This window comes from Melanerpes formicivorus, unplaced genomic scaffold (genome assembly GCF_026170545.1).
Source record: "Melanerpes formicivorus ecotype bairdi unplaced genomic scaffold, bMelFor1.0.p_v2 SCAF_2, whole genome shotgun sequence".
NCBI lineage: Eukaryota > Metazoa > Chordata > Aves > Piciformes > Picidae > Melanerpes > Melanerpes formicivorus.
The window spans coordinates 56,600,634-56,627,613 of NW_027142354.1; the positions used below are offsets into that span (position 1 = coordinate 56,600,634).

Below are 26,980 nucleotides of genomic sequence, written 5' to 3' on the forward strand. Positions count from 1 at the left end.
AGCCAGGAGCTGTGGAACACAGAAAAAAAACCCGTCCTTCAGCACAGAGAAGAACCGCTACCTTCACGGGGACAGGGCATTTATCACCTCCCTAGCACTTGCTGAAGCCAGCTCCTAACAGAGACCTGCTCCCTTCACTTGGGGTAAGGAAGATTTAGGCACTTGTGCCAATTAGACAAAGCAAGCCAAACAGATTTAAGTTTCTTTATTGATTAGATTTTACATATGTTTTTCTCAAGTTGCATCTACAGGTACCTTTTGAAATGACAGGTCTTTCTGAAATGAAATCACAGTCCTTGTTCAGCAACACTAGGAGAACCTACCAAAAAAAAAAAACCCCAAAAATCCCTAAAACAAAAAACCAACCACAAACCACCTTTTTGGGGACCATGAGGCAATAGTGGTATTAAGTGGGAAGCAGTTAGGGATAGCATATTTGCCAGCCCCACATAATCACAGTCTATGTGGAACACTGCTTTTGAGGAAGGAGTAAAGAGTGAGAGACAACCACAGAGATGTACCCCTACAAGCAGTTGGCACTTGAAAGAATCTGTCTTCAGGCCCAGAAGTCAAATCTTAAACACAGACATTTACAATGCATTTTACAGGTCACAGCCTCAAGCTGTGGTTCATTCACCATTAGCCAGGCCCAGAAAGGCTAGATGCACATCCACCAACACTTCTGGACCAGGTTAGTTGGTTAGCTGCATCTTGACTACCTCCCTTTATTGAGCACCACCTCTAGAAAACCCATTTTCTGCAGCTCTACTGCCTTGTGTTTCAGACCCTGTCTGCACCCACTCCCCTAGCATGTTGGTCTGATTTGCCACCTCAGTCTAACCTCCCACCCACATCTTCAGACACAGCATGTTAAGTAGAGCACCCTTTTCAGAAGCTGCCACTCTTGGGTACACAGACACAAGAGGCCCAAATACACCTTCAAGTATTACTAGCAGTTACCACCTAGTTCACCAGTCACAACCAGCCAGAGCTTCAGTATTTAAAAACAATAAAAAAAGCTTCACTTATTTAAAAGTACTCAGGATAAGCAGATGCTATTTTTCTTTTTCTCACCAGGACTTTGAAGATAAGAACGATTGTGAGGTTAAACCGAGCCAACCCGAGTCAGAAAACAGGATAAAAAGTAACTTTGGAATTGTCTATCCATTTTGGAAAGTCTTCATTTATTGTAGTGATTATTTAAGAAGCATACACTATGGTATCAAAAAAAAAAAAGCCATAACATGCAGACAGGAGACTTAGCAGAAGCAAATGTAAGTTTACAATTAGCTTTAATATAATACTATTTAAAAGCTGGTAGCAGATCTTAAGTTCACTTTTGATGCTTTGTATGAACATGAATTGTTTGGGAATTTAAGGCAACTTGCATATTAAGGAGAAAAAAAAACCATTGGATTAATAGGTTGTGTTGTGCTCAAAATGAATTGAAACCATTTACAAATACTTCATCTCAAAGGACTGAGTGTCATAAATAGCAGCTGCTCCTTGATAAAAATACAGTCCTGAGAACAAGCTAGTAGCAATGCTTAGGCTATGACATCTTCCATGTCAGAGTATAAGCTATTTTTGCAACAAGGAGCAGTATTTACCAGGTGTTCAACAGGCAAAGGCATTCTAAACATGCAATAGCTTCCAACAGAAGTCTGAAATTACTTCCAGTATCTTGCTTACAATAGTTTATTTGCACACTGCAGAAAGATCAAGAAATCCTGCTATGCATTTGTGATCACTAGTATTTCAAACACAACAACCAAAGGATACAACATAAAGACAGGCAGCAAAAGGTGTTTCACAAAAAACAAAACCAACCCCCCCAAAAAAAAACAACCAACCCAAAAACCCAAACAAACCCAAACCAAGTCTTTTAGTCATGGGTTAAGATTGTTTGCAAAGGTAATTGGAACACTCATTCCCCCCCTCCCCAACCCCTGGGAATTATTCCCCACGCTATACCTATGGTATGACCAAGCAACACTGGAGTGTTTAAAGTCAGTGCAAGAAGAGTTAATTTCAGGACATTTAATTTCACTCTAAAACAAAAGGCAAAAAATAATATTCATCTATATAGACATCCAAATGCCAACATATTTGGTACAGTGTAATGAAGTTACATAGATTTCACCCTCAGAGGTATGCTCTTGTAGTGATGACCTGCATTCCACAAAAGAGGTGTTTGCAACAGTAGAGTATGGTAGACTCAACGCTTCCAAATAAATTTATTCAGATGGAACTGGAACTCCCTAACATTCACAATATCATTTAGGATGCATTTGTTACATGAAGAGCAGATAAAAGACTTCAACAGTTTCACATACCAGTTAAGATATTTCACATGCTCCTTCCCTGCTTACAATACTGACGTCTTGGTTGGTTCATTTTATTTCTCTTTAGGTTCCCCCTCCCCCCACCCCTTAAATACTCAGTTTAACTTGTCTACCTGACTACCTCCACCCATTTCTACATGAGTAGACATACAGTGATAACAGTGAGAGGATATGGGACACTGTTTGGACCCTGGAAAGGAGTAGGCCTAGCTATGAAAACAATTTGACAGTGAGCTGAACATGAAGCGCTTCAGCAACTGAGGCAAAGCTGCACTCTGCAAAAAGCTGTGCAGTCAGAGAAAGGAAAGCATCAGTGGCTGAACAGAAGGAAAAAGGGGAAGTAGTCTAACCCCCACCCCCATCCCAAACAACCCATTAGCTTTACATAAAAAAAGATCAAAACCAAAATTCATTGTCTGCAAGATCTGCAGGATTAAATGCCACATTAAGATGACCCACTCCACACCCTAGATCGTGTGTCAACACTTAACAGGGCTTTAGCCATGCACAGGATGCATACTCTATAGACTAACCCACTCCTTTTCCACCCTTTCTTCCTCTTTCCCCTCCCCCCAGAAGAAATTTGATTGATTTGAGAGTTTCACTACTGGTTTCCCTATATATCCTCTGAGGAGAGAGGGGTTGTCAAAAACCCACTGACAACTTTTCTTTAGGCAATTATCAAATTCAGGGATATAAGGACATTGATGCATTTAGGAATTTACAGAGTTGTTTAAAAAAAACCCAAAACAAAACCCAACACAAACTAGTTATAAAACTGCATTTTTATCACCTAGCACTTCCAAGATTCATGACTAGTTTTTCCACTAATTAATATATTAAATTAAGCCAAGGTTTGAGACTGGAAAAGTTCTACTCATCTACTTAAAAACAGAAAAAAGAGTATTTAAAACCAAAAACGAAGAGGTTAGTTATGTTACATTCCAAAATCCACAGCCCATTCTAGTAAATGCATTCTTTCTACAGGAATGATGCTCTTTAAAACAAACAACTGCCAATATTTTACTGCTAGACACTCCATTACATTGGATAGTGTGACTGGAACCTGTGGATGGTGAAAATCTTGAGGTCTGTCCAAGTTTCAATGTAAGGTGTCCAAGGTCCTCTCCCAGAACCACATTTGAAGGAAAAAAAAAAAAATAGGCAAAAAAAAAAATCAGATCAAGTTCTTATGACTTTGTTTTCAATCTTTCCTTGGCTTTCTGTTTCTGGGTGATCTATTCACAGTTTCCTCCTCCTGCAAGGAAAAAAAAGTATCAAATAATCTGGGTAAGCAAAGAAAATTTAAGAGCACTCCCCCCAAAAAAAAATAAATGAGCAAACCTACAACAAAAATATAATCTACTTTCTGTTCAATGTTAGGATTTTGTTTGTGAAAAGGACCTCCTGCTGTTACTGCCCTTCCTTTCCATACATGGCAAACAAATCCTCCTGTTTTTACAGTGTTGTACACTATTTGCTGAGTGGTCACCAGCTGCTGCAGTAAGAGCCCCTTTGCTGAGTGGTCACCAGTTGCTGCAGTGAGAGCCCCTTTAACTTCAAGCAACACCCCACCCATTTTTAAGTCAGCCATGATGTCAGTGTGGAGCAGTTAAGAAGTCACATCCTGACTGAATACAAAGCTGAATGTTTGCCTTAAGATGATGTGTTCCACGCAATCCCACTCCTCCCACAGCACAGAGCCTACAGCAGTCCGTTTAGCAAGGTGCCCAGCCTCTACTGAAGTTTGCCACAGCAATTCCTATGCTGCAGGGTGGTTAAGTTTTCCCAAGTCCTGACACCAGGGTGAGGATCACATGAGTCAGGTTAACTTTTAACCCTTCAGTAAGGCCTGCAGAACAAACCTTAAGGAAAAACACACACACCACTTTGCTCAAAGATTAAGCATTCTTACCTCTGATGCAGGTTTCCTGTCCTCATCCTCATCCTCTTCCTCCTCTTGACTAGCACTTCCTATATCAGCATCACTTCTCTGCTTCTCTTCTATGAAGAACAAGAAAATTCTTATTCTCACATCTGCCTTCCCCTCACTTCACCATTAGCTTTACTCCATGACTGCCAACCCTCCTGTTTCAGTCTGTCAAAGAACTCAAAACTGTTTCACAATTATCTGTTACCTACCTAGCTTTTCCTCATTTGCTTCCTCCTCATCCTCCTCTTCCTTGTCCCCTTTATCTCTTTCTTCCTCTTTGTCCTCATCCATCACATCAGGCTGAGGAGCATCAGTCTTTTTGTATTCTGCAGCACTTGGCTGTTTCTGAACACACACAAAAAGGTCAAAATCAGACAGTTATTTGTAATATTCAGGCACATTGTGCTGAAATCTTGTTCTAAACATTATACAAGTTACAGAAGGAAACAGGTACCTTCCCAGAACAGCAGAAGAGGACAACAAGGAACACTGGCAAAGCCACAGTAAGGATGTAGACTACCCAAAGCCAGGGACGCTCTTCAGCAGCTGCCATCATCTGGCCCACAACACCAGGCTGGAAGATAAAGAGAACTGTAACATTTCATTCCACACAGCAAGCTGCAGCAGTTAAGTTTATGCTACAGAATTTTCAAATAGGCTTTTTGGGACTCTAAACATACATCAAAAGCATTAAAGCCATCCTGCACAAGTTAATAATTAGGCTAAAGTTAGCAGAGCCCAATTGTCAAGAGCAAAAACCTCACAGAAAAGTAGGGAGTACTCATTGCTACCCAGAGCCACCATCACCAGATTATAATTAGGAATGGAGGTTCCAGTCTGGGTTAGAATAACCCCTAGCCTTGATACATATAGGTTTGTACTGATGAAAACTGCAGGAAAGAACAACAATGTCAGAAATGCACAACCAAACCTTCATCACTCACCTCTGCAGCACCATCAGCTGCCTTTTTCAGTCCCCATCCATCACTGGCCCAATCATCAGCCACAGCTCTCTCAGTACAGATGATAAAGTTGTCAAAAAAGATGTCAGAAGTCATTGACCATAACTCCAGTCCCACAGCACTAAAGGGAGTCATCTTGAAAGGTTCCAAGTCCTCAAAGAAATCTGGGTTTGGAATCTTCCTGGGTTTCCATATACCCTAAGACAGACAAAAGACATTTAGTCTCACCTGCTATAATACAGCTTTTAGTTTTCACCCCATTTTGAACAGAGACACCAACCCACCCCACTGAATTCCACTATCTATGGGTGCAACTCATCTTGCTTTGTGAATCAGTTTTCATTTACACCACAAAAAAGTAAGGCCAAGGAAGAAAGCACTTTGAGTCTGTCCATGTGAAACCCTGCAGAGTCACTGCAGTGTTTGTACTCGTAAGTACCTCTGCTGAATCTAAATGTGCTTTTTGTAAACAAAAGGCTGCACTGGCCAGCAGTTCAAGCAATGAAAACACCAACCTGATAGTTCACATTATCAATCATAGGAGGCTTCCATTTGCCTTTGTAGTTTGGATTGTCAATCATTGGTCTTTGCCAGGTACCACAGCCAGGGGCTGTCTCACATTTAGGGTTTGCAATCTGAGGTGCCTCCCATTCGCCATCCATATCCTCATCCCTGGAAAGGGAAATTCCATTTAGAAGCCTGCCCCTTCCCTTCATAGAGAGTAAGCCTGAGGCACTGTCTGATTTCTGTAAACACTGAATTCCTAACATAACATGGAAATACTGAAACTTTGTAGAGCATAGGCCTATAGATAAAGACACTGTAGAAGGAATGAGCATTTCAAGAAGCAGCTTGGAAGCACAGAAGCTCAGTGAAACTTGGTCCCTGGGCAGCCTCCCCTGCCACCCCAAGCATGGTGCAGCTGCAAGATGTTTATCCCTGTCCTGGTCACCTTACAATCACACAAGAGCTGAAAAGTGAGCGGCTGAATGCAAGACAAGACTCCTCAGACCAGTTCCTAACTTCTAGTTTGGAAGCAAGCTAGTCTGAACAAACAACTCTGTTAGTGAGCCCCAGCAAACTGGATATTCTCATACATGTAAAGCCATGCAATGTCATTTACATCAGGCAGTAAGCTTACCAATCCTCGGGCTTCTCAGCATCAGGATCCGCTACATATTCTGGCTCATCATCCAGCCAGCCCTCTGGTTTCACAGCATTTTCATCTGCTATCTTTGCAGGTGCATCCTCATCCCTTGAGAAAAGAATGTCATGTATTAACCCACAACATACAGAAGTTCTTCATCTCAAGGCATGATTCTACAGACACTGAATGAGCCCACTGATTCAGACCACCAGCTTCACTTCTTATAGGGTAAGCCTAACAACATCCTTTCAGAAGAGAGCTGCCTGGTGACCTGTTACCTACATGTCTGCCTCATGGCACAGTCATGGTGCCAACTGTAAGGTGGTACTTGTTGTATTTTAAAACCAACCTAGCAAGGGCATGTTACAGCAAATCTTTTATCTTAGTGATCACTGCAAAAACACATTTGAGCTTGAAATTGAGCCTGAGGATCACAAGGCACAGGTTCAAAGACAGAAACCCAGTTATCAGTTTTGATTTAGGATGTCACATATTTCAGTTATAACTGTGCATTACACAATCAACTACAAGCATCTCAGTTATACCTTCTGCAGCTCAGCTTTTGATCTCATCAAGGATGAGGGCATCAGCTAGCACAGATACTGAAGTGAAAGCTTCTTGTGGCCAGAACAGTAACAAGAGCACTAAACGGTAATTACCAGAGCACAAGGATCCTCTCTGCCTTTCTCTGCCAAACTGCTGCTCAGATGCCTAAACTGGTTGTGTTCTGATTACAAGGCTAAGACTCAAAACCCTCTGTAAATATTATGAGGAAGATCTTGATCAAGGGCAAGCAACCAGGCTAAGGCAGCCCTCAATTCCACCCTCTAACATCTTACCAGTCATCTGGTTTAACAGCATCTGGGTCTGGGATTTTTGGTCTCTCATCCCAGTCCTCAGGCTTCTGGTCGTTGGGGTCCTCAATCTCTCGGGGTGGATTCACAGGAGGAGACATATCATTCAGCAGATTCCCACTGTTGACAACATTCTGATCAACCAGTATTTCAAAACTATTATCAGGATTCAAGACTGTAAGGATAAAAAGTTAATGTTGCCGTTAGATACGATACAAAACAGGCACCAGACAGTATCATGAACCCCACTGTACAGCAGTCCAAACTACCACTTCTTCAGTAACTGTTTTAAAGAAGTAAGAACCCCTTACACCAAAGTGTAATCAGCAGAGATGTACCACATCTCACCTTCTAAGAAAGAAGTCTCACTGCAGGAATCCTACTTTTAAATATGCTAAAAGCACAAAAGCAGCTTGTAGAGTGACTTCTCAGTTACCACAGCAAGTTGACTTTGGTACAGCAAGTATTGTTTTAGTAGTAAGAATGCATGTATTCATTCTGCTCAGGAGTAAAGACTCTCTACTACCAACTCACAGGATTTTCATCTTGCTCCTTTACTCATTCTTTAGTAGCTAGAGATCCTCCCAAGTACTCCCTCAAAGTTTTCAGTCATAACTAATATACCTGACTGCATATACTGTACTTCAAGAACCACAAGAGTTTGTCTGGTGGTCAGAAGTCAGGGGAAACAGAATAAGACTATCCCTCTAGGTCCAAAGCCCAGTATGCCCCAAATTACTAGGGGGTAACAGGCAAAAGTTTATAAATGCTGATAATTATTTTGGATATACTTCACATATCAAGTTGCTCATGATTGCTCTGAAATTAAGCCCTCCTTTAACTATTCTGTTCAAGGTCTCATAACCTTTCTGACATGAATCAAGGCTTTCTGCAAGGAAGAAATAAGCCTTCATACAGAGAGGCCAAACGTTTGCATTCAGAGCTTTCAAGCGCTTTTTAGTTGTAGGGTGTGTAGACACATACTTGTTCATCTGCCTCGGTTTATGAGCTTTTGATTCAGAACACACAGTAGCAGTTACTAACAAGCATAGTTAAGTCACCATACCCAGAGTATAAAGATGAGTCTTCTTGTCAGTGAAGTAAGTCTTCAGGTCTGCATCCGGGCGCTTGGCGTGCTTCTCCTCGTATTTGCCGGTCTTGGGGTTTTTGTGCCGGAAGATGAAGTGCAATTTGTAGTCCTCTCCGCATTTGTCAGGGCCAAACATGATGGTATAGGGAGTTTTGTCATGAAACTGATCCTTTAAAAGCAATGCAGAACTTGTTATTCCAAAAAATCAAATCAACTTCAATCACTGCCTAGCACAAGAGCTCCACTAGAAACTCTCCTGCAGGCTGGATATCAAGCCAGTGAAGTACCCACACTACAGCTTGATGAATGCAAGCTTCTAGAGAAACCACCAGAATTATTCCAGCCTACTTGATTTTGCACCTTTGGTCTCACCATTCCAGAAGGGAACAACTATTTAAGTGTTATCAAAAATTAAACATTCTCTTGTTGCTTAACACTAAGTATATCTCTGCATTAAAGAGCTTTAAAAGCTATCAATATAGAAATACCAGGTACTGATAATCATGAACAAGTGATTTTCTTTCCAGTCCAGTGTGTTTCTTTCACACAAAGTGATAAGAAGCATTAAAAAAGTGAGGCCAAGTTGTATTTAGACACTTAACTAGTGCACTGCCTCAATCTGAGACCTAGCTGGATATAACCTCACCACTGGGCACTGCAAATGTCTTTGTTCTTGCTGGTATTCTCTTACAATTCAATGCCTACATGAATCTGGCTGGACAGTCAAGTAGTCATTTGAGTGTCCTTTTTTGACTTGAGTACTTTGGCATCTCTGCTAACCATACAACTCCAATGAGACTGCAGAAGGAAAGGATGGGTAACAAGTCATAAAAGGTACATCCAATAAAATTCAGGAAGATGGCTACAGAAAACAACTCATGGGCTACACAAGCCTATTCAAGGTAACTGAGCAGTTAAGCATTGTTCAAATAAGCTAAACCATTTGGGGTAGATTTAGCAATGAGAGGAGAGAAAAGGAATCCTTCGGAGCTCTAGCATGGTCTTGCCCATTGACCACACTTTTAAGACAATACATTCAAGAGACATTTCTGAAGCAAGTGGTTCTATATAGCTGGCATGTGCAGCTGAAATGTGAGGCTGTACCAGTCTACCCTCAAAACTGTTTAAATATACCCAGTAAATCACAAGTGAGTTAACACAGGTCAAAGATTAATGCAAGATGTACTTTTGGTCATTTGTACTAGACTGTTTTAGAAGATGAAACATGGTTTCTTCCTCTGGGCAACAGCTTCCCAAGGAGGTTTCTCTTGATACACTCTCTTAAGATACCTCCTCTTTGGTCCTAGAGTCTAGGGAAATCCAAAGTATTTCAGCTTTTAGCAAAGGTCCAGAACTGCTCAATTACTAGGAAACTCCAAGAGTTTTTACTCAAGAAGCCAGAAACTGCAGAGTGTAAAGTCTTTAGAAGATCAGGCCCAAAATACATCCCACTGCCATCACTGAAGAGGTTTCTTCAGGAAGAAACAAAATGGAAAAAACCCTTTTCTTTCACAGCTAGTACTCAAAGCAGCAGCTCTACTCACCAGGTTCAGTTCAGGGGTTTTGGAAAGCAATTTCACATAGGCCCCACCACACTCTATTCCATTTTGGAAGTTTACTTCATACCTAATTTTAGTTTTAGACAGAGAAGTGGAGAACACATTATACATGAGGGAAAATTACACAACTACAGTTTTCAAGTACAAATGGAGAGTGAGACTGGGTGGGGGTTTTCTTGTTTGCTTTAAATCACGAGCTCAGCTGTTATTAAAAATACATGCTGCACTCTAAGAACTAAGCAAATATCCACATGGACCTGGGCAACTAGAAAACCTGACAGAAAAGATTAAAAGAATTGAGTACTGGTCTACAATATTATGATCCAGAAGTAAGAGAGCAGGAAGAAAAAGCTTTCCTATGTACAAGACACTGCAAAAGAGATTAAGCCAGCCAATTGTTTTCCTCATGACTACCACGGCAGACAGACAACTCAATCTGCAAGACTACCCAAGCAACAACTGGGTCCTAGGAGAAGCCCCTTTAGGGTTATAAGGATACAACAGTATATTTAGGATGGCAAGGAGGCAGAAAAAGGCAGCCCATCTGTTAGGAATAGGGTAAGAATGCTTGATCTTCTCCCAATGCCAGCAGCTAGCGTAACGACCATTTGGATTTATTTTTAGCCTTTTATTTTGAGCCCAAACTAAACAGTCATGCAAAGCAAAGTGACCAACTCATTATCTTCTGTAAATATGAATTATCTTACTCTTTGTTTAAAACTGATAGAGTAGGCAATAGTCTACAATTCAGCTGTTCTCACTGAATGACTTTATTTCCCCCCTTCAACTTGCTAGCCTAACACACAAGTAGATTCTGCTACATCACTTGTGGCCAAACAGAGCTAATCAAGCTGTTCATCTTCCATGACAGATGGACTAACACAAAAGAACGAAACAAGTGCATCTTTACCACTCTGTCCACTCCACCTTGGAAACAGGGATGGTTTACTGTATAAGGATGTGCACTGACCTACATACAGAACAGCTTTTCTCTGAAACAAGGACTTTCACAATTAGCAGTACAAAAGTCAGTTGCCTGACCTTGTTACTACAATTACATCAAGTGAATTGAAGTCCCAAGACAGGTTACCAAGTTCAGCCCTCAGACTACCACACTTTTCAGGCTTCAGAGGGACCCACAGCGTTCCTGCCTTCCCACTTTGGGAGCATGGGCTGCTATTTTATTCTTAAACAGTATAATAATAGGTTACAGTATCTTGTGTCACCTAGACCCCAGTCAACAAAAGGTCAGTTTTGGGATTAACCTCAGCCTGCTACCATGTCACCCTTGAAATAACATAACACTAATTTATCCTTTACTTACTGTATAATAAGGGGTTTAGTATCAAATACAAAAGGCTTTGAAAGTTTGGATGAAATTGCATGATGCTTGGCTCGGGTTACCAGTACAAGCCCTTTGTCTCCTGGAAGCTTAGTGTCCTTCATGTCTTGGACTTCCCATTTACCTGGAAAGAAATTAACCAAGCACTATCACAACTTGTTCAGTACAAGTTTGTTTTTCCTAATTTTGAACAAGAGAGTCAGGTTAAGATCCTGCAGGGTAGCTTACCAGATTACTGGTGTAACACCCTCACTAAAAATGGGTTTCAAACGTCCAAGTGGATTTTGACTAAAACAGAACTGCACCTGATATTCTTAGCAAGGTACAAAACACTTCTCCCATTTTCTTCTGAGGATACAATTTTAAGTAGGAAAGAAAAAGGCTTGCACCTCTTGTTCAGGTATGGTTAAAGACATCAGAAACATCTATCATCCAAAACCTGGGTTGGACTCACCATCGTATTTTGCTATCTCATCATCCGTATCATCTTTTTTTGCTCTGGAAAGGATCCACCTAGAAGACAGATATCCAACAGTTGATTAGAAACTTCCCCCTGCCCTCCACTAACAATTCTCTTGCTGTCCTATGACTACAGCTCAGTGTATTGAGGAGCTCTATTCCCAAGCCTGCAAAGTTTTCTGCATTTGCCACTTCCCACCCCTAAAGTAGCATCAGAGTCTCAGTGTCTTACTCTGCTGGGAAGGACAAAAAGAGGCAGACTAACACCCTTACATTTACCTGAAGAAAATGGAAAGTCAGATAAGGATTAGAACATTGTGCATATGGTTTAACAAGAACTTAAGGAAATAGCAGCTTAGCTCGGCCCTTTAACAGCCACTCATACATTCATTGCTATGATCCTTGCCAATCACTGGCCTCTGATTCAGTTTCAAGTAACTCAGCCTCCAGTGAGGGCTTTGTTGCCTTTCAGCAAAATTTTTACACTACTTGCTATATAGTGAATCATCCTTCAGATTATACTCACCCATCCAGAGTTCCTTTATCAAAGGACTCAGCAAAATACACTTCACCAGTTGGGACTGGGGCCCTGTAGGTAACCTATGGAGAAGAGAAGCATTTATGCACCTTTCAAGGCACATTCTCTAAAGAGGCACAGACATACCCAGCTCACAGTCCCATTCTACACTCAAGCACATCTTACCTAAAACCCTTGCAGCATAAATACAGAAGTTACCTAACTAGTGCTGCTTGTGTAAAGCCATTCGATATAGTCTGGATCTAGCTGGAAACATTACTCATGACAATCACACCACAGATTTCAAGGGTGGATCTAAGTTTTCAGAAGTCCACGGGGCACATCAGAATAGAAACAAAGCAGCTAGGCTTAATTCCAAGCCCTAGCCCTATTCCCAGCTAGCATCTTTAATAGCATCTCAACAATATATTGAATGTTAGTGAAAACAACTCTGACCAAACCTACATCCACCACAACACAAAAGGCACCTCAGTTTTTAAAAGAAGTTCCATGCCAAACCTTTGGAGTTGGAGGAGGAGTGCTTGTTTCGGGTTTTGACTCTTCCACCTCCTCAATGTCATCATCCAAGTCATCCTCAATATCCACTACACCATCACTGTCATCATCCACATCATGAGCCTGGACAGCAAACATCCCAAGAGCGAGCAGGGTCACACAGAGTAGCCATTTCAGCTCCATGATCTGAGTAAAGACAAAGCAGAGAGGTCAAGCTGCATGCAGAGTGAAGCACTGAAGTGCCCAGTCATACCACTGAAAGAAAAGGGCAAATGTATCTTTACAGCTCGTTTACTGCACCTGGCTGGTTAAGACAGCTCTACAAACTGGAGAGGAATACAACAGAAAGCTGAAGTATTTACCACAAACCAGACAACTGTGTGGAGGACCACATGTGCAAGCTCTGCAGATCCTGCTGCAGAAAGCCTCAGTTTTGCTCTTATATGGCCACAGCCCATGAGCTGACCAGCAGAGGCAGGTTCACAACAGCACAGCCTGTGCACCTGCAAAAGCCTAAACAGAAGAACTATTTCTTGCTTATCAGGGACTTTAAATGCATGATGCAGAAACTGAAATGTCCATTCAGTCCAGGAACCGAATGAAACACAAACAGCTAGTTCTAGCAAGTAGAGAGTAATCTATGGGGTAGGCAATCAATCCTCTGTCTCCAAATTCATTAAACTGTGGGATACTGCTGTTCATATTTAACAGTCCCCTTCCCCAGGTTTTATTCTGGAATTGCTGTGCCAACCCTCATTAATACTACTGGCAGGTGTTAAGGCTACTGAGATAGACCTAAGAGAAAATTCCTTACTGTTTAATAAAGAGTTGATCTGGCTCTCCTCTTTCAATCACCAATTTAACAAGATGACTAAGGAAAGTCTCTGTTAACAGAGGCTTTACAGAACTAAAATATCACACTAATTTTAAAAGGTGCCCAGCACATTGTCACATCTAGTAAGTGGTAAACCTTGGCAAGCCACAGCTCAGATCTTGTAAGGAAAATGGGTTTCAATTTCACTTTCTTGCCAGGAGAACTGTAAGATCACTGCACCTTCAGGTTGATGTAGAAGGCAACACTCCTAGCATGCTTGCTCAGTTATTTGCTCTACCACCCCACCCCCACAAAAACCCCACATACACAACTTGTCTCTCTGCCCCCTTCTTGTCTTTCCTCCTCTGAATCACATTCCATTTTTTTTCCACAACCCTTGTAACAGAAATGTTTTATTGAGAGCAAATCTAAACCCCAACATGCCTCCTTCCCTTCCACTCCTCCCTCAGGCTGTAGCCCTGGAGACTTACCAATGTAATTCAAGCAGAGTTAACAATGCCTGTAGGGGTGCAAGATCATGCTAGAAAACAAACTTCCAACTTTCCAAAGCATGTTTAGGCAACCAAAAATTCAGTGTCTTAAAGGCTTATCAGCACTATCCAATATCCCAAACCTACACTGCACACCAGACCTACTGTTCTTAGATTATTCTTTACCTTGCTCCTAATGACAGAGATGTTTTATAGCTACAATCAAATTGTATTTTAAAGACCTGTGATGAGGTCATGTCCAGCTTGTCACTACAGCAACATGCAACTGCAGCCAGTTTTCTAACAATAGTGATGGCCTTGAGGATTATGGTCTAAATGCATGCTCACAACCCAACTCCCTCCCCCCAGCTCAGGCAACTGCACTGAAACACCTCTGAGCCAAGAGGACACCATTCACCACGTGAGCTGACAAACACTTTCAAACGTTGTTACATGAGCAAAGCTTGTTTGCTTTATGCACAGTGTACAGCCCAAATTGAAAACACCTACAGGCCTTGTAGCAGCTCCTAGCTCTAATGTGGGAACCACAATACACAACCAAGTAATGGGAACTGTCAAGCAAACCTTGGTACCCTTGGAAAGTTCAAGTTCCTCTTGCACAGAGAGCACATTCTCTGAATAGAGTCATGCCCACCAGCATCAAAACACCACAGAAAACAGCTATGGGAAACCTTATTTGGAAAAGTGATCTTTAGAGCTCTGGATGTGTCCTGTGTGACTAAAGCCAGCTACAGATGAGATGACAAAGCCACCTTTCCATGAGAAGGGATTCATTTTACCTTACCAAGAGGGCCTCACTAAACACTTCTTTAGCAGAGCTAAATTCATGGAGACTTTACCCCCAGCTTTCTAAGTTCTTTCAACTTATATATTGGCCATTGGAATGGGCTGCCCAGGGAGGTGGTGGAGTCACCATCACTGGAGGTGTTTAGGAAGAGACTGGATGGGGCACTTGGTGCCATGGTTTAGTTGATTAGATGGTGCTGGGTGATAGGTTGGACTTGATGATCTCAAAGGTCTCTTCCAACCTGGTTAATTCTACTCTATTATTCAGATGGAATGACCACTTCATGACTTGAAAAGTTATGAGGAAATTAATCTTAAAATACAGAAAGGTTAAGAATAATTCAATTCTCCAAAGAGGAAGGAGTTTCTGCACACCACCTCCCCAGCCCGAGGAAAGGCTATTAATGATTTAGCATGCAAGTAATCCCTTAAGCAACCTCACCACTAGCCAACCAGCAATAGTTCTGGTGAAAGAATTAAATCATCCCCCTAATGTTCATGCCAGTACCAGTGCCACATGTAGTAATTACCTGCTTCACAATCCCACTCCAACTACAACCCTTGGGAAATATTTGTCAGAAGCCAATGGGCTTTGGTAAGTTCTAGCACCTAAGTGGCAAAGCTGCACAGCCTCATGCTACAGGCCAGGCTGCTCCAGAAGCTCTTCCCATAAAGCACCCCACTGAAACTAGACAACTCAACCAGTGACTCATACAGAAAGGGCAGAAGCTCTGCCACTCTGCACATCTGTGCTCCTGGTACAGCCATGGGCATCTATCACACAGGTCTGCATTTATCACTTCATGCTCTGTCTGAATATGAGGACACACTGACCCCCAGTGCAGGGTAGAAATACTATTGATTTAAGCTCCCAAGACAATCTCCTCTTCTCCCCAAAAGCAAGCTAAAATCACAGAGAAGCTAATCCAGTTTCATGTCCTCATCTCTTTACAACCATTGGCAAGCTGCATTTACAGGTTTACATCCCTACAGAAAGCTGTTTAGGACACCTCCTACATATTAAATCAGTCCCCAAATTTGACACAAGCCACCATTCACACACCTCAAATACAGACTGGTAGCACCTCCTGCAATGGCCAGTTGCCCTGTCAAGCTCCTTACTCTGTTAATCTGCAACAATACACAACCTACCTCAATTATAGGAAGAGACACTTTTCTCAGAAGAGCTATTTAGATGAAGCACACAGGGGTTTTTTTATGGTTAAAAAGCTACTACTGTCCATAATGGATGCTCTGCTACAGGAGAACATTTCAGCCTCACTTCACACAGTCCTTAGGGACACAACATAAACATGGTTATGCTCTAGTAAATTAGATTATTCCTAAAGATAAAAAGGGAGGGGAGGAGAGACAAGAACCTCAGATTCCATGCAAGAGGCATAAACCAGTTTTTCAGTGGAGCTTGAAGCTGCTACCAACTACAGGTGTTCAATTAGTCACCTACAATGCAGCCTAACCTTCAGACACAGCCACCCACTCTGTTATGATCAGATACCTCCTTTGAAGTGTCCTATTTCCAAGCAAGAATCAGCATCAGCCATTTCTGATTCTGCCTTCACTTCCCTCTTTAGGTTTAACTGTGTAATATTTCTGAAAGTTAGCATATTTTGGATCATGCAATTGCCAAAAGCCTTTAACAAAGGAACCCTTTCATAATAGGAGAGTGCTTCCAAAGTCTCCACTCCAGTGTAGCTCATTTTCACCATAACACTTACAGCTGGTATTTAAGCACTGTTCACCTGAATGTCAAAACACTGAAGCATTTTCCCCTGGAATTTACAGAGGCTATAGCAGAGCACCGGAAATAGACACCTGCAACAGCCACACTTCTAGTTTACTTATACTAAGTAAAAACCAAACCAGATTGGAATGAGGTTTAGAGACAGGGTCAGCTTCTTGCTACAGGAGTGGAACGCTTAAAATGAAGGGCTAAGGGATTGTTACCTTTGGATTTCAAGGCTTTCAAGAAGTCATGCATCTTCAGACATTTATTTTTTATTTACACTGGGAACAAAAGGGAAAGGTGGCTCCTAAGTTTTGGCCTGACACTGGAAACACTTGACCCATACAGCAGAGAGTTGCTACCATTCAACATACATGTCCTGGGGATGGACAGACAGTGAAAGGGCCTGCACAAAGGATGTGCAACTTCTTTGCTATCACACTTCCAGAAGGTACTATTTAGAAGGTAACTTTGCTGTCAGGTCAAACAAAGCCTGCAAAACCAGTTAAATCATCTCCTTGGTTACTAATCTAATTGAGTGGCTCATCAAGCCAGTTCTTCACACTGCATATTTCAGAATGTATAACTACATTTGAATTGCTACTGGCTATCTAGTTTACTGCCTTTTTTTCCTCTAAGAATTAACAGCAAGATTAAATGTGTCTTACTAGAAGTCACTTAGTATGCAATGCACCTCAGTTTCACAGAAAGAGTATCAGTGGTTTCTACTCCAGCAGCACCTGAAGTAACAGATGAATGACTGCAGTATAGGAAGAGCAAAATTTGCTAGCAAAGTCCTGTGTTCCAAATACTGGATGGCAGTGTAGAATAGAATAGAATAAACCAGGTTGGAAGAGACCTTCAAGATCATTGCGTCCAACCTATCACCCAACACCACCCAATCAACTAACCCACGTAACCAAGCACCTTGTCAAGTCTCCTCCTGAACACCTCCAGTGACGGCGACTCCACCACCTCCCCAATTGTAATATTTACAGTGTAATATTTACAGTGGAAGTACACCAGTGAAAACAAGCACAATGCATTGTCATTCAAGGCAAGAGTCAGGAAAGGAAAATTTAGACAACAGAAAATTCATCCAAAATGCAAGGAGACAAGAACAGAAAGGCTGAGACACAGATACCTCTCTTTCCTCTCAAGTGAGGTTCTGGTTTCTGAACAAAGGCTTGGCTACCATACTTGCTAGTCCACTGGCTTCTTAAAGTCAGAACGACTGAAGAGCAGAGGAAATCTGGTCTGTATCTCACAATCCCTCCACCTTCCACATCCTGGCTCCTCTGTGGTGCCAGGGTAACTGTTTACACAGCCCCATGATGAACTAGCAGCTGGTTTAAGATGGCTCAAAATCCTTCTGCTGTGTTATTTTAACCCTGAATCAATACCCCAATCCAATCCAGCCTGCAAAGGCAAAAGGAGCTGTAGCAGGACAAGTGAAAGTACTGACAGAATGTAAGTAGCCACGGATAAAGGAAATAAAGCTCTTGGCAGCAGAGTCAGCTTAATGTCAATTTCAAGTGCATCCATCACCTGTGCTTTTCTGAGACACCAACCTGTTTTTAGGCACACTTGGGAGACGGACACTATGCCAAAGCTGAACAACTGGGTGGCCAAACACTATAATATCATCAACCATTACATTACCTCACCAACCCTCCAAGGATAGATTCAAATTATGCTCTTCCACATGCAACAATTTTTATGATGCAGTCAACACTTTTTTCCCCCTTAAATGCTTCCTTTTGCAGCTAGAAAACTTCCAGTGCTGTGAAGATTCTGCCTTTAATGTCATAACTTGATCAGCAGATACAGCTAAACAGAACCGCCTGGTTTACAAAAGAGCAGTGGCAGGAGCTCTGCACAGAGTTTGTTTGTCCCCCTTCATTTTTTCCCCCACAGATGAGAGGGTGGCTTGCACAGACTGCTACACAAGATTTGAGGGAATTCTCCTGGAAAGGATTAACCAAACCTCTCCTGGAGAGCTCCACAGCCCCACAGAAAAAGCTGCTTTCTGTTTGGGTTGTAAGGAGGACAAACGAGGCAAGAGATTAGGTGTGAAAGGGGACAGCACCAAAGCTTGTTTTTAATAAGCATTTCAAATATGCCAGTCCCTAAAAATAATGCCCAAGAGTGTAGAAAAAAATAAGGGAGAAAACACCATGTACTGTTTGTCAGCAAAGAGATCATTCCCACAGAACTGGAAGTCCTTGGAGGGCAAAGACAGAACTGCAAGGCTTTTTGGCCATAAAACAGATGGTCTGCTAGGGGAAATGATTTTAGGTGGGGGAGATCTGGAGGTGCCCCAAGTTCTTTCAGACCATCATGTTTAAAAACCAGTTCAAGTTTGCCCTGCCACAGAATTGATTCCAGCAAGAACAGGCTGTCATCACGATTACTACTTGGGGCAGCAAACTGAAAGGCCAGAGATGGCAGTGAAAAACAAGGCCAAGCACAAGTCAGATCATATTCTCAGTAAAGGATCTGTACATCTACTTACAGGGAAGTGCTGCAGCACATCAAATGAGAGGGCAATCTAACGGAAGCTGTAAGTTCTCTTACTCTTTAGCATTAGGCTTCCCTTCCTAAGGCAAGGAAATAGGAGGGCAGTTAATACCAGGAAGCAGTTTACATCTTACACAGCTTGTGATGTTGTCTGTGAATTGTGCAAGCATTCCCTTCATGCTACTTTATTTTTAAAACTGGAAATACTAAGCAAAGTTTACCCCAAAGCTTTTCCTAGTTTTAAGGGGTTTGGACAAGCCTATGAACCACGGCCAAACCAACTGTGAAGAGGTTTTGAAGTGACTTCAAGTCCAGAACCTAGACTGACATATTTCAACCTGTATTTAAGCAATATCTAATCTCTTATCTTATGCATTATTATAGTTTCATTATCTCCCTGAAATATTTTAGCCACAACCCAAACCACAGTAGGAAATGTGTCTCATAAAACCTGTGTGTTGGCTGTACTTAACCTGTACTTGTTGGCTGTGTGTTGGCAACGTTAAGGAAACATGCAGCACTTAAAAACACATCAAATCGCTACAGACTAGCTTTCAGGCATCTAACACCCTACAGACTAGCTTTCAGGCATCTAACACTCTACATAAAGTTCCAGAGAGTCTTCTACACTGCCCTACAGAAAGGCTGCAGCATTAGTTTCATTAACACTAATACAGTCTGGACTTTTACCCTTGCTACTATTAACAGACATCTGCTTTCCTTCACAACCAAACCACCTGCAGCTCTTCTCTTTCTACAGCCTAGAAAGTTCTTAACCACAAAACTGTGAAAGTTCACTCTTTAGAGGCAGCACAGCCAAGAAAGCAGTAGGCTGTGCATGCTTTGACTCCAAGGAGGGGCTTTGTTTTGAAAGCACACAATGCCATCCTCAGCCTAAAAATGAGAACCGAGGTGTCATGCGGGTTGAATCAGACGACTTCTGGAGGTCCTTTCCAAGCTGAACTATTCTATGACTCTATGACATGTTATTTTGAAGATACTCAGCATCAATGATCTCTGGGTGGTAAATACCAAAGCATGTGTTTTAAGTTCCCAAAATTCTCAGACCTTGCTGCTGCAGTCTCTTCGTCTGTACTTCACCTTTGGCCTCCCTCGCTGTCCGATTACCACATCTTCCCCACCTGTTGGGCCTTCAGTTCTGTGACTTCACCTCCCCCTTCCAGAGGCTTCTAATTCCCCTCACACAACCCCCAGCAGGCCGCAGGCTATGCTTCCCCCACCCACCGCCTCCCTTAGCGCTGCTCTGCTCTGCGGGGCTTCCTACTCATGGTGAGCGTTTTTAGGTGGCTCAAGACTACTTCCACACGAGAGCGGCCGACATTAGAACAGGAACACAGATAAATCCAAATCACACACCAAGCCATACCCATCTCCTCCCTCCTCCTCGGAAGCCGCTCCTCGACCCACCCTATCAAGGAAGGGAGCAGCCAAGCACCCCATCGCTCCCGCTGCAGTCGCGGCCATGCCACAAGCCGCTGCCCAGCCCCGAGGTCCCAGAACTTACTAGAAGACCCGCCGCTCCTCACCAGGCCTTAAAGAGGCCTACAGGGGCCCAGCGGGCGCTGGCGGCGCCTTGCGATAGCCCATGGCCGCCCCCAGCTGCAGGGCCTCCACAGGCACGGCCGCCTTCGTGCAGCGGCTGCAGGGGGTCCCCACCTCCCCCTGCCTCCGGGGTACCCGCTGCCCTCCCCGACCCACGCCGCATGCAGGGGTTCCCCATCGCCCACCATACTCGAGGCCGAGCAGCACCCACCGAGCCCAGCCCGCCGCGGGGCTCCCCAGCGGGCCCGGAGCACCCGGACTGCCCCCCACCGCCTCACCCCGCCAATCCCCCGGCATGCCCTGCGGGTGGGCCTGCTCCTCACTCTCCCACTGCAACGGTCGCGAAGCTGCCTTAGTTGGACGGCAAAGGGGAGAAAAGCCGCACTCACCCTCCGCAGCGCTGCAGCCCCCGCCGCCCCCAGCCTCCCCTCCGCGGCCCTCACCTCCGTCACGTGTGCGCGCACCCAGCGGCGCCGCCACCCGCCTATCTACTGCGCGCCAGCCCCACCCCCGGCCCACCTCACGTCTCCTTTCTCATTGGCGGAAAGCGTACCCGCCCGCCCTCTCCGACGCTCATTCCGTGCTTTCACTGGCTAACTTCGCCGCCGCTCAGCGATCAGCCCGCCCCAAAACACGCCCCAACGGCGCTGCCCTTCGTGGAGCGCTGTTATTGGTTGGTGGGCTTGCAGGAAGTACTAGGTGATTGGTTAACTGAGGGGAGCCGTTGAGATGTGGGTGGGGATTCAGCGGGTCTGGGTCCCCGGGCGCTGCGGTGGCTGACAAGGCGGTGTGGCCGGCGGCTGCTCGGCGGGAGGGCTTAAGGCAGTGTCCCTCTAACCATTACCTTACGGCCTCGCCTCCACTGCTTCACAGTCATCCTTCGGCTCGCACCGTTTTCTTCGCGGTGACGGCGGAGCCTCAAGCAGCCCTGGTGCTGAGGAAGGGCTGAAGGGGGCTCTCGTCCTACTGCTGCTGCAGGCTTTGAGGCGAGACCCCAGGGGGTGGACTTGCTTCAGCCCGCATAGCGGAGGAGCCCTGGGTCTGCCTGTGCAGCTGGAGGTGCCGGGGGGCGTTCACCCAGGAAGCCTGTCCGGGGAGGCGCTGCCTGTCCCAGTGCTTGAGCACCATGATAGCATTAAACAGCGAAGTCACCTTTGCGCCTGTTTTCTCATTCCTGAGGCCCTTGGAAAGGGTTTTCAAGTTTCCCTGCCTGTTCATTCAGCATATCCGGTGGTTTTCTCTCGGGTACAAGCAGAGGGTGAAGAGCACTCGGAGAACTGGCATGCTCTAATGTGCGTAGATCATGGCAGTGCTGTTCAGTCAGGCGTTTATTTAAAGGCCTTGTGTAATAGGAGCTTTAAGCCATGCTGGATTTCCAAAATTAACGATGTATTCCTGAAGAGGTGAAATACTCTGTAAATGCTCAACCCCTACAACTCAGAACCTAAGTACAGAGGAAAGCAGAAATAACTGTCCCTGCTGGACTGACTGGTAAGGAGAGGGCAAAGCAGGTGATTCTTTGCATGGGACAGCACAGATGTCAGAGCAAGATAAAACTTCAGGAGTCTGCATCTCCTGCTGCTCCCATGGCAATGAAAAAGGCCCCATGCTAGGGAAAGCAGACTTCTGTTACCCTATCTGTATTATCACTTTCAAGCTGTATCTCAGCTGCTCCAGCTGGGAACAGCTCTATGGAGAGCTGTATCTGAGCTACCCAGTTTAAAGCCAGCTCCTGTGTGGTCTGTGGGCTGCAGCCTGTTCCAGCAGATAGGAGGTATTGTGTAGGAATACCAAATACAGTTTGCTAAGAGGGCTAGGAAGAAGAGGTCTGGGTTGAGGTTTGTTTTGGGGTTTGGTTGGTTGGTTTGGGTTTTTTTGTACACACAAATCTGTTTTGAGTTGATGCAATGAGTCAGCAACATAAGTCTCCCCACAGAAAATTCCAGCGTGTTGGAACAATGCAAGCAGGGCCCCAGCATTCAGATCTAAGGCTCAGCATAAATGAAATCACCAAAACCCTGTTTACACTGAAGTTTAGAATCAAACACAAGCTGGCTCTTAAACCTCCCTGTTGACTGAGCTACACCCAGGTCTGAACAGAAGATGCAGAAAGACAGGCAGGGAAACAGCCACAAACAGGCAGCAGAGGAGATACCAAGAAATAAATAAGAAACTAAATAAATAAGCAACTAACATGCCATGGAGGAGTACTCTAAAGGGTAACAAAGCAGTATAATTCAGTAGGCTCCTTCCTCAATCTAGGAAAAATCCATTTTTCCACCAAATATTTCTCAACCTCCTCTTTTGAAGCAGGTTATTAACTCCAACATAACTCACAGGACAGCACAATACTGCTGCTGCAGTCACACAAGCACCAGGAAGTCAAATACAGACAGACACACACACACACACACATGCCTGTCACATACTTCCCCTTTCTCTCCCACCCTTTCCCAAAAAAGAAGACATTCCTTCCTTTTACAACCTGCTGAATCATGGCCCAGGCAGGCAGCCTTGAAAGCTGCTCCTGCCTGTGCTGCTTTGTCATTGAGGGCAACAGAACAGCCTAAGTTTAAAAAAAAACCCCAGAAGCTGCTAAAAGCATATCCTACACTGTCATATTCAAGATGTTTGAACTTAGATAAAAGGACTACAAAATCAACACAAGAGAGAGGGATAATCCAGAAAGGGATGGGGGTGGGGGTGGGGAAAATAAAAAGGAGAAAGGGAACAGAAGAAACATGCAGAGATTGAACTGCTTTGGCAGCCAAGGAGGGGATATTTTTAGACAGAACTACAGGGCAGGGACAATGAAAGAAGGAGGGGACACCAGATACCAACAAGGCAAACATGACATTGTCAAGGAAAAGCAGGCAGGTGTGCTCAGGCTTTGCTGCAGGAGCTTTGCCTCCTTTTGCTGATAAACACTTGGGGAACGCTCTGTTCTCCGAGTCTGGCATCAAATTGTGGAAAGGCAGAAAGTGGGCAGCGTGGTGAGGCTGGCAGAGCCTGATCATGCAGAACCATGAGCTGAGAGGCAATCCTGAGCCTATAAGTGAACAGCTTTGAATAATTGTATTTTGGGGAAACTTTCCTTGCCCTGTCTGGTACTGGACAGAGGAACTTCCAGTGCTTTCAGGTGGTGTTTTTCCATTCTTAATTCCCTCTAACCTCGATCTATGAAGAATTCCTCCTCCTTTAATCCCTGCAGGGCACTGCCACCTCGCTAGTGCTCTCCTTGCATTTCAAGCATTAGTAGTAGATCTTTACAGGCTCATTCTCCTCTGGAAAACTGGCAAGAAGTGAGTGGAAAATCAGGCCGGTCAGAGTGGCAGGACATTAGTGACACCACACTGGCAGATAGCAGGCAGTCAAGGCAGATGACCAGCGGGAGAATGCTGACTTTTGCTCTTTCAAACTTTGAACTGCAGGAGGGAAGACAAGCTCACATCTCTGTACGGGGCAATGTCCATGTGCCTTGCTGTGCTTTTCATGGAGTACACACTTCTTTACAGTGGCATCTCTGGAGAGCATGCCTGAAGAGAGGATGTGGAAAGATACACTGACCTTCTTCAAATGGGGGCTGGGGCTAAGTGTCTAAAGGAAATGATAGAATTCTGCTGTTTTCAAAGCTAACACATGTGAATGTAAAAAGTGTTATGAACTGGTTGTAATAAGAGGAGGCAGATACCTAGGGGGGGAAAAAAAAGCACCAGAGAAGCATAAGCAGAACAGCAGAGATGGGTGGGAGATGGGGAGACACAGTTCTGAGGCAGAAGAAGATCCATCCACCTGATACCATTTGCACAAGGTAGGAAGTGCCCCTGGCAACAGGAACTTTACAGAGAACTTCTGGGACCTAGAAGCTCAGGATTACCTAAGACAATAGGTGCAAGTTGTGTCTGGACATAAGCTAGGGAAAGCCTGATGGTTTCTGTGGGTTGTACACAACTTTTGTGGCTCCCTTAGGCATTGCACCAGTTTGCTGGGCATTGGTTGGTTCCCACTGCACACATTTCCATCAGTTCTTTCACAGACCAGATGCAGGTTTGCTTGAAAGTGGCCGTTAAATGTCCCCACAACTGTGCCCTCCCTGAGGGTCTTGCACTTGAGGCATTTTTATCTTCATCACATGCAACAGGACTTGGCCATCAGATGTATTAATACTGTGCAGTTGTTGCCTCACTTAGGCAAATGCAGATCACCCTTCAGATGTAAACACAGCATCGCCCAACCAGCTAAATAAAGGCTTGCCAGCAACAGCCACATGCTTCTACCACCTTAGCAGCCTGGCAAGGCCCTAAGTGTTTTGCAAAGGACAAAACCTTAGTTCCACCCAGCTGACTGAGAGCCAGGGCACAGAGGGTTGTTGTGAGCGTTATCAGCAGTGAGGCCAGCAGAGAGAATGTTGTGCTGAGACAGTCCTTCTGCTGTAGCTCACACGTTTCAGATCAGCTGGGGTCAATGCTGACTGACAACAGCTGCTCTCCCCCAGCTGCTCATGGCTCCATGCTAACTCCTCCATGACCAAGTGTCAGTACCACCTTGCATGTGCCTGCACAGGGGCTGGCTAGCTCAGGCCTTGCTTGGTGGTTTAGTTGTTTGAAAGCTGTTGTCATGCCAAAGGAGCTTTTGTTTGTTTTGAAGAACAAACAACTATTTTCAGGTTTCCAGACCTCTAAACTTTTGACAGACTGATTGGCTGTGATTGATGGCAACCAAAATTGCATTAAAATATAGAATATCAGAGGAAGAAAGGAAAGAGATAAGTGGGTTCATTATTTAGGGGGAAAGAGGGGCAGAATAATGTCCAGAGTGGCTCTACAAAGGAAGGAAGGCAGGATATCTCTTCTTCCATGCCCACCTGAGTACTCCAGGCCGTGGTGAGGTTCTGGGCACTCCTGCCCAGGAGCACCCCACTCATGAGTGCCTCCAGCCCTGCATGAGAAGCCAGGCAGCCGGGGCCAGTGCAACCTTGGGGTAACTGGGCAGGCTCCAACAGTGTCCCCCCCGGCAGCTGCCTGCCTTCCCCACAGCCTCCTCTTCTTTAAAAACAGCCCCAAACCGTGGTAGAGCAGCTGCATTCCTGACATGCCATGTAAACAGCACAAGGCCAACTTGCACCCGGCATCCTAATCCCAATTTGCTGAAGTCAATAAACAGGGAATTAGCAGCACTTAACTCGCTGACCTCTCCAGAGCCACTCTCCTGCTTACAGCCATTAGGTCCTGAAGCTGAAGGGGCTGGATCCAAGGAGACAAACATTTCAGTCATTTTAGTGGGTCTTTGTCTGTGTTTAACCAAGAAACCCTCAGCACTCTCTTCTTTGAAGGAAGACAGAAACCAAGGTGTGGTTGGTGCTCTGAATGCTGTCTTCTGAGCCTTATTTTTTTACACTTCTCTGCCGTTTTCACTTAAATCTCCTATGTGGACTCACACTGAGCACATGTATTACCAGCCTGCCACCCTCCATCCAGCTTCCTCCTTTGTGCTCATGTGGCTGGAGCCATACCCCTGTCCCAGCTGAAACCACACCAGCTACAATACACATGGCTGGATCTCAGATGGATTAGCAGGACTGGCCTCTTTAGGAGCAGCACAGATGTAGGTATGCTTGAAGAACTTGTGAAATTGAATCTCTGACACCCAGTGTAATTACTGATGGTAGGTTTGTGCTGAAATACTCCACTATCAGTCAGAATGGCTGAGGTGGGACATACATCCTACTCAGTTGCCCTTGCTGTGGAACATCATGTTCTGGTGGATGGCTCAGGTGGAAAATTGAGTTTGGCAATCTCCTAAAATGCCATCAAGGTGCCCTGTAAGTCAGTGGCATGGAGGAAATGATTGCTTCTGAGAAACAACCCTCACAGGGCAAAACTCTTCCTAGAAGCAGCATGCACGAGATGCGAGGAGGAGCAGATGCCCACAGGGAGGGTCACAGCGCTGCTGCACTGTGGCCAGGGTGGCTGCCACCGCCCCACAGGAATTTCATGTGCACTCCACTGTGTCTCTAATCACCACTCAGTCATACACTGGAGCTGCAGGGCAGAGTGACTTTGCACTTTCAGCTTCTCTTCCAAAAACAACAGTGCTGGAGAAACCCTGCTCAAAGGGGTGGTCCGTGTCAGGGGTGGTCCATGCCTGTGCTCACCCCAGGAAGGGCCAAGTTTGTGTGTGCTGAGGATTTATGTCCATTTCTCAGTTAGATGTAATTTTGTCATTAATCAGGTAAAAATATCGCCCTATAAATGGAAATGACTTGAGAGCCATTTCTTGGTGCCTGCTGACAAACCCACCAGAGTCCCTGCAGGAGC

At 44.5% G+C, this 26,980-nt stretch overlaps 1 protein-coding gene across 2 annotated transcripts; it reads right to left on the minus strand.

Moving 5' to 3' along the window:
- Positions 1 to 190: 190 nt before the first annotated feature.
- Positions 191 to 21,133, minus strand: CANX (calnexin). Of its 2 annotated transcripts, XM_068162542.1 has the most exons (16): positions 21,053 to 21,070; positions 19,096 to 19,180; positions 12,728 to 12,910; positions 12,218 to 12,291; positions 11,687 to 11,745; positions 11,215 to 11,356; positions 9,876 to 9,957; positions 8,308 to 8,500; positions 7,227 to 7,416; positions 6,382 to 6,495; positions 5,756 to 5,912; positions 5,223 to 5,438; positions 4,733 to 4,852; positions 4,488 to 4,623; positions 4,261 to 4,349; positions 191 to 3,603 (listed from the first exon to the last, which is right to left on the minus strand). In XM_068162542.1, the coding sequence occupies exons 3-16, from the start codon at positions 12,905 to 12,907 to the stop codon at positions 3,550 to 3,552; spliced, it is 1,806 nt and encodes a 601-aa protein (XP_068018643.1). In that variant the 5' UTR covers positions 12,908 to 12,910; positions 19,096 to 19,180; positions 21,053 to 21,070; the 3' UTR covers positions 191 to 3,549. The 2 variants fall into 2 exon arrangements, with proteins under 2 accessions (XP_068018643.1, XP_068018653.1); XM_068162552.1 differs by lacking the exon at positions 19,096 to 19,180 and having other exon boundaries at positions 21,053 to 21,133.
- Positions 21,134 to 26,980: the final 5,847 nt, after the last annotated feature.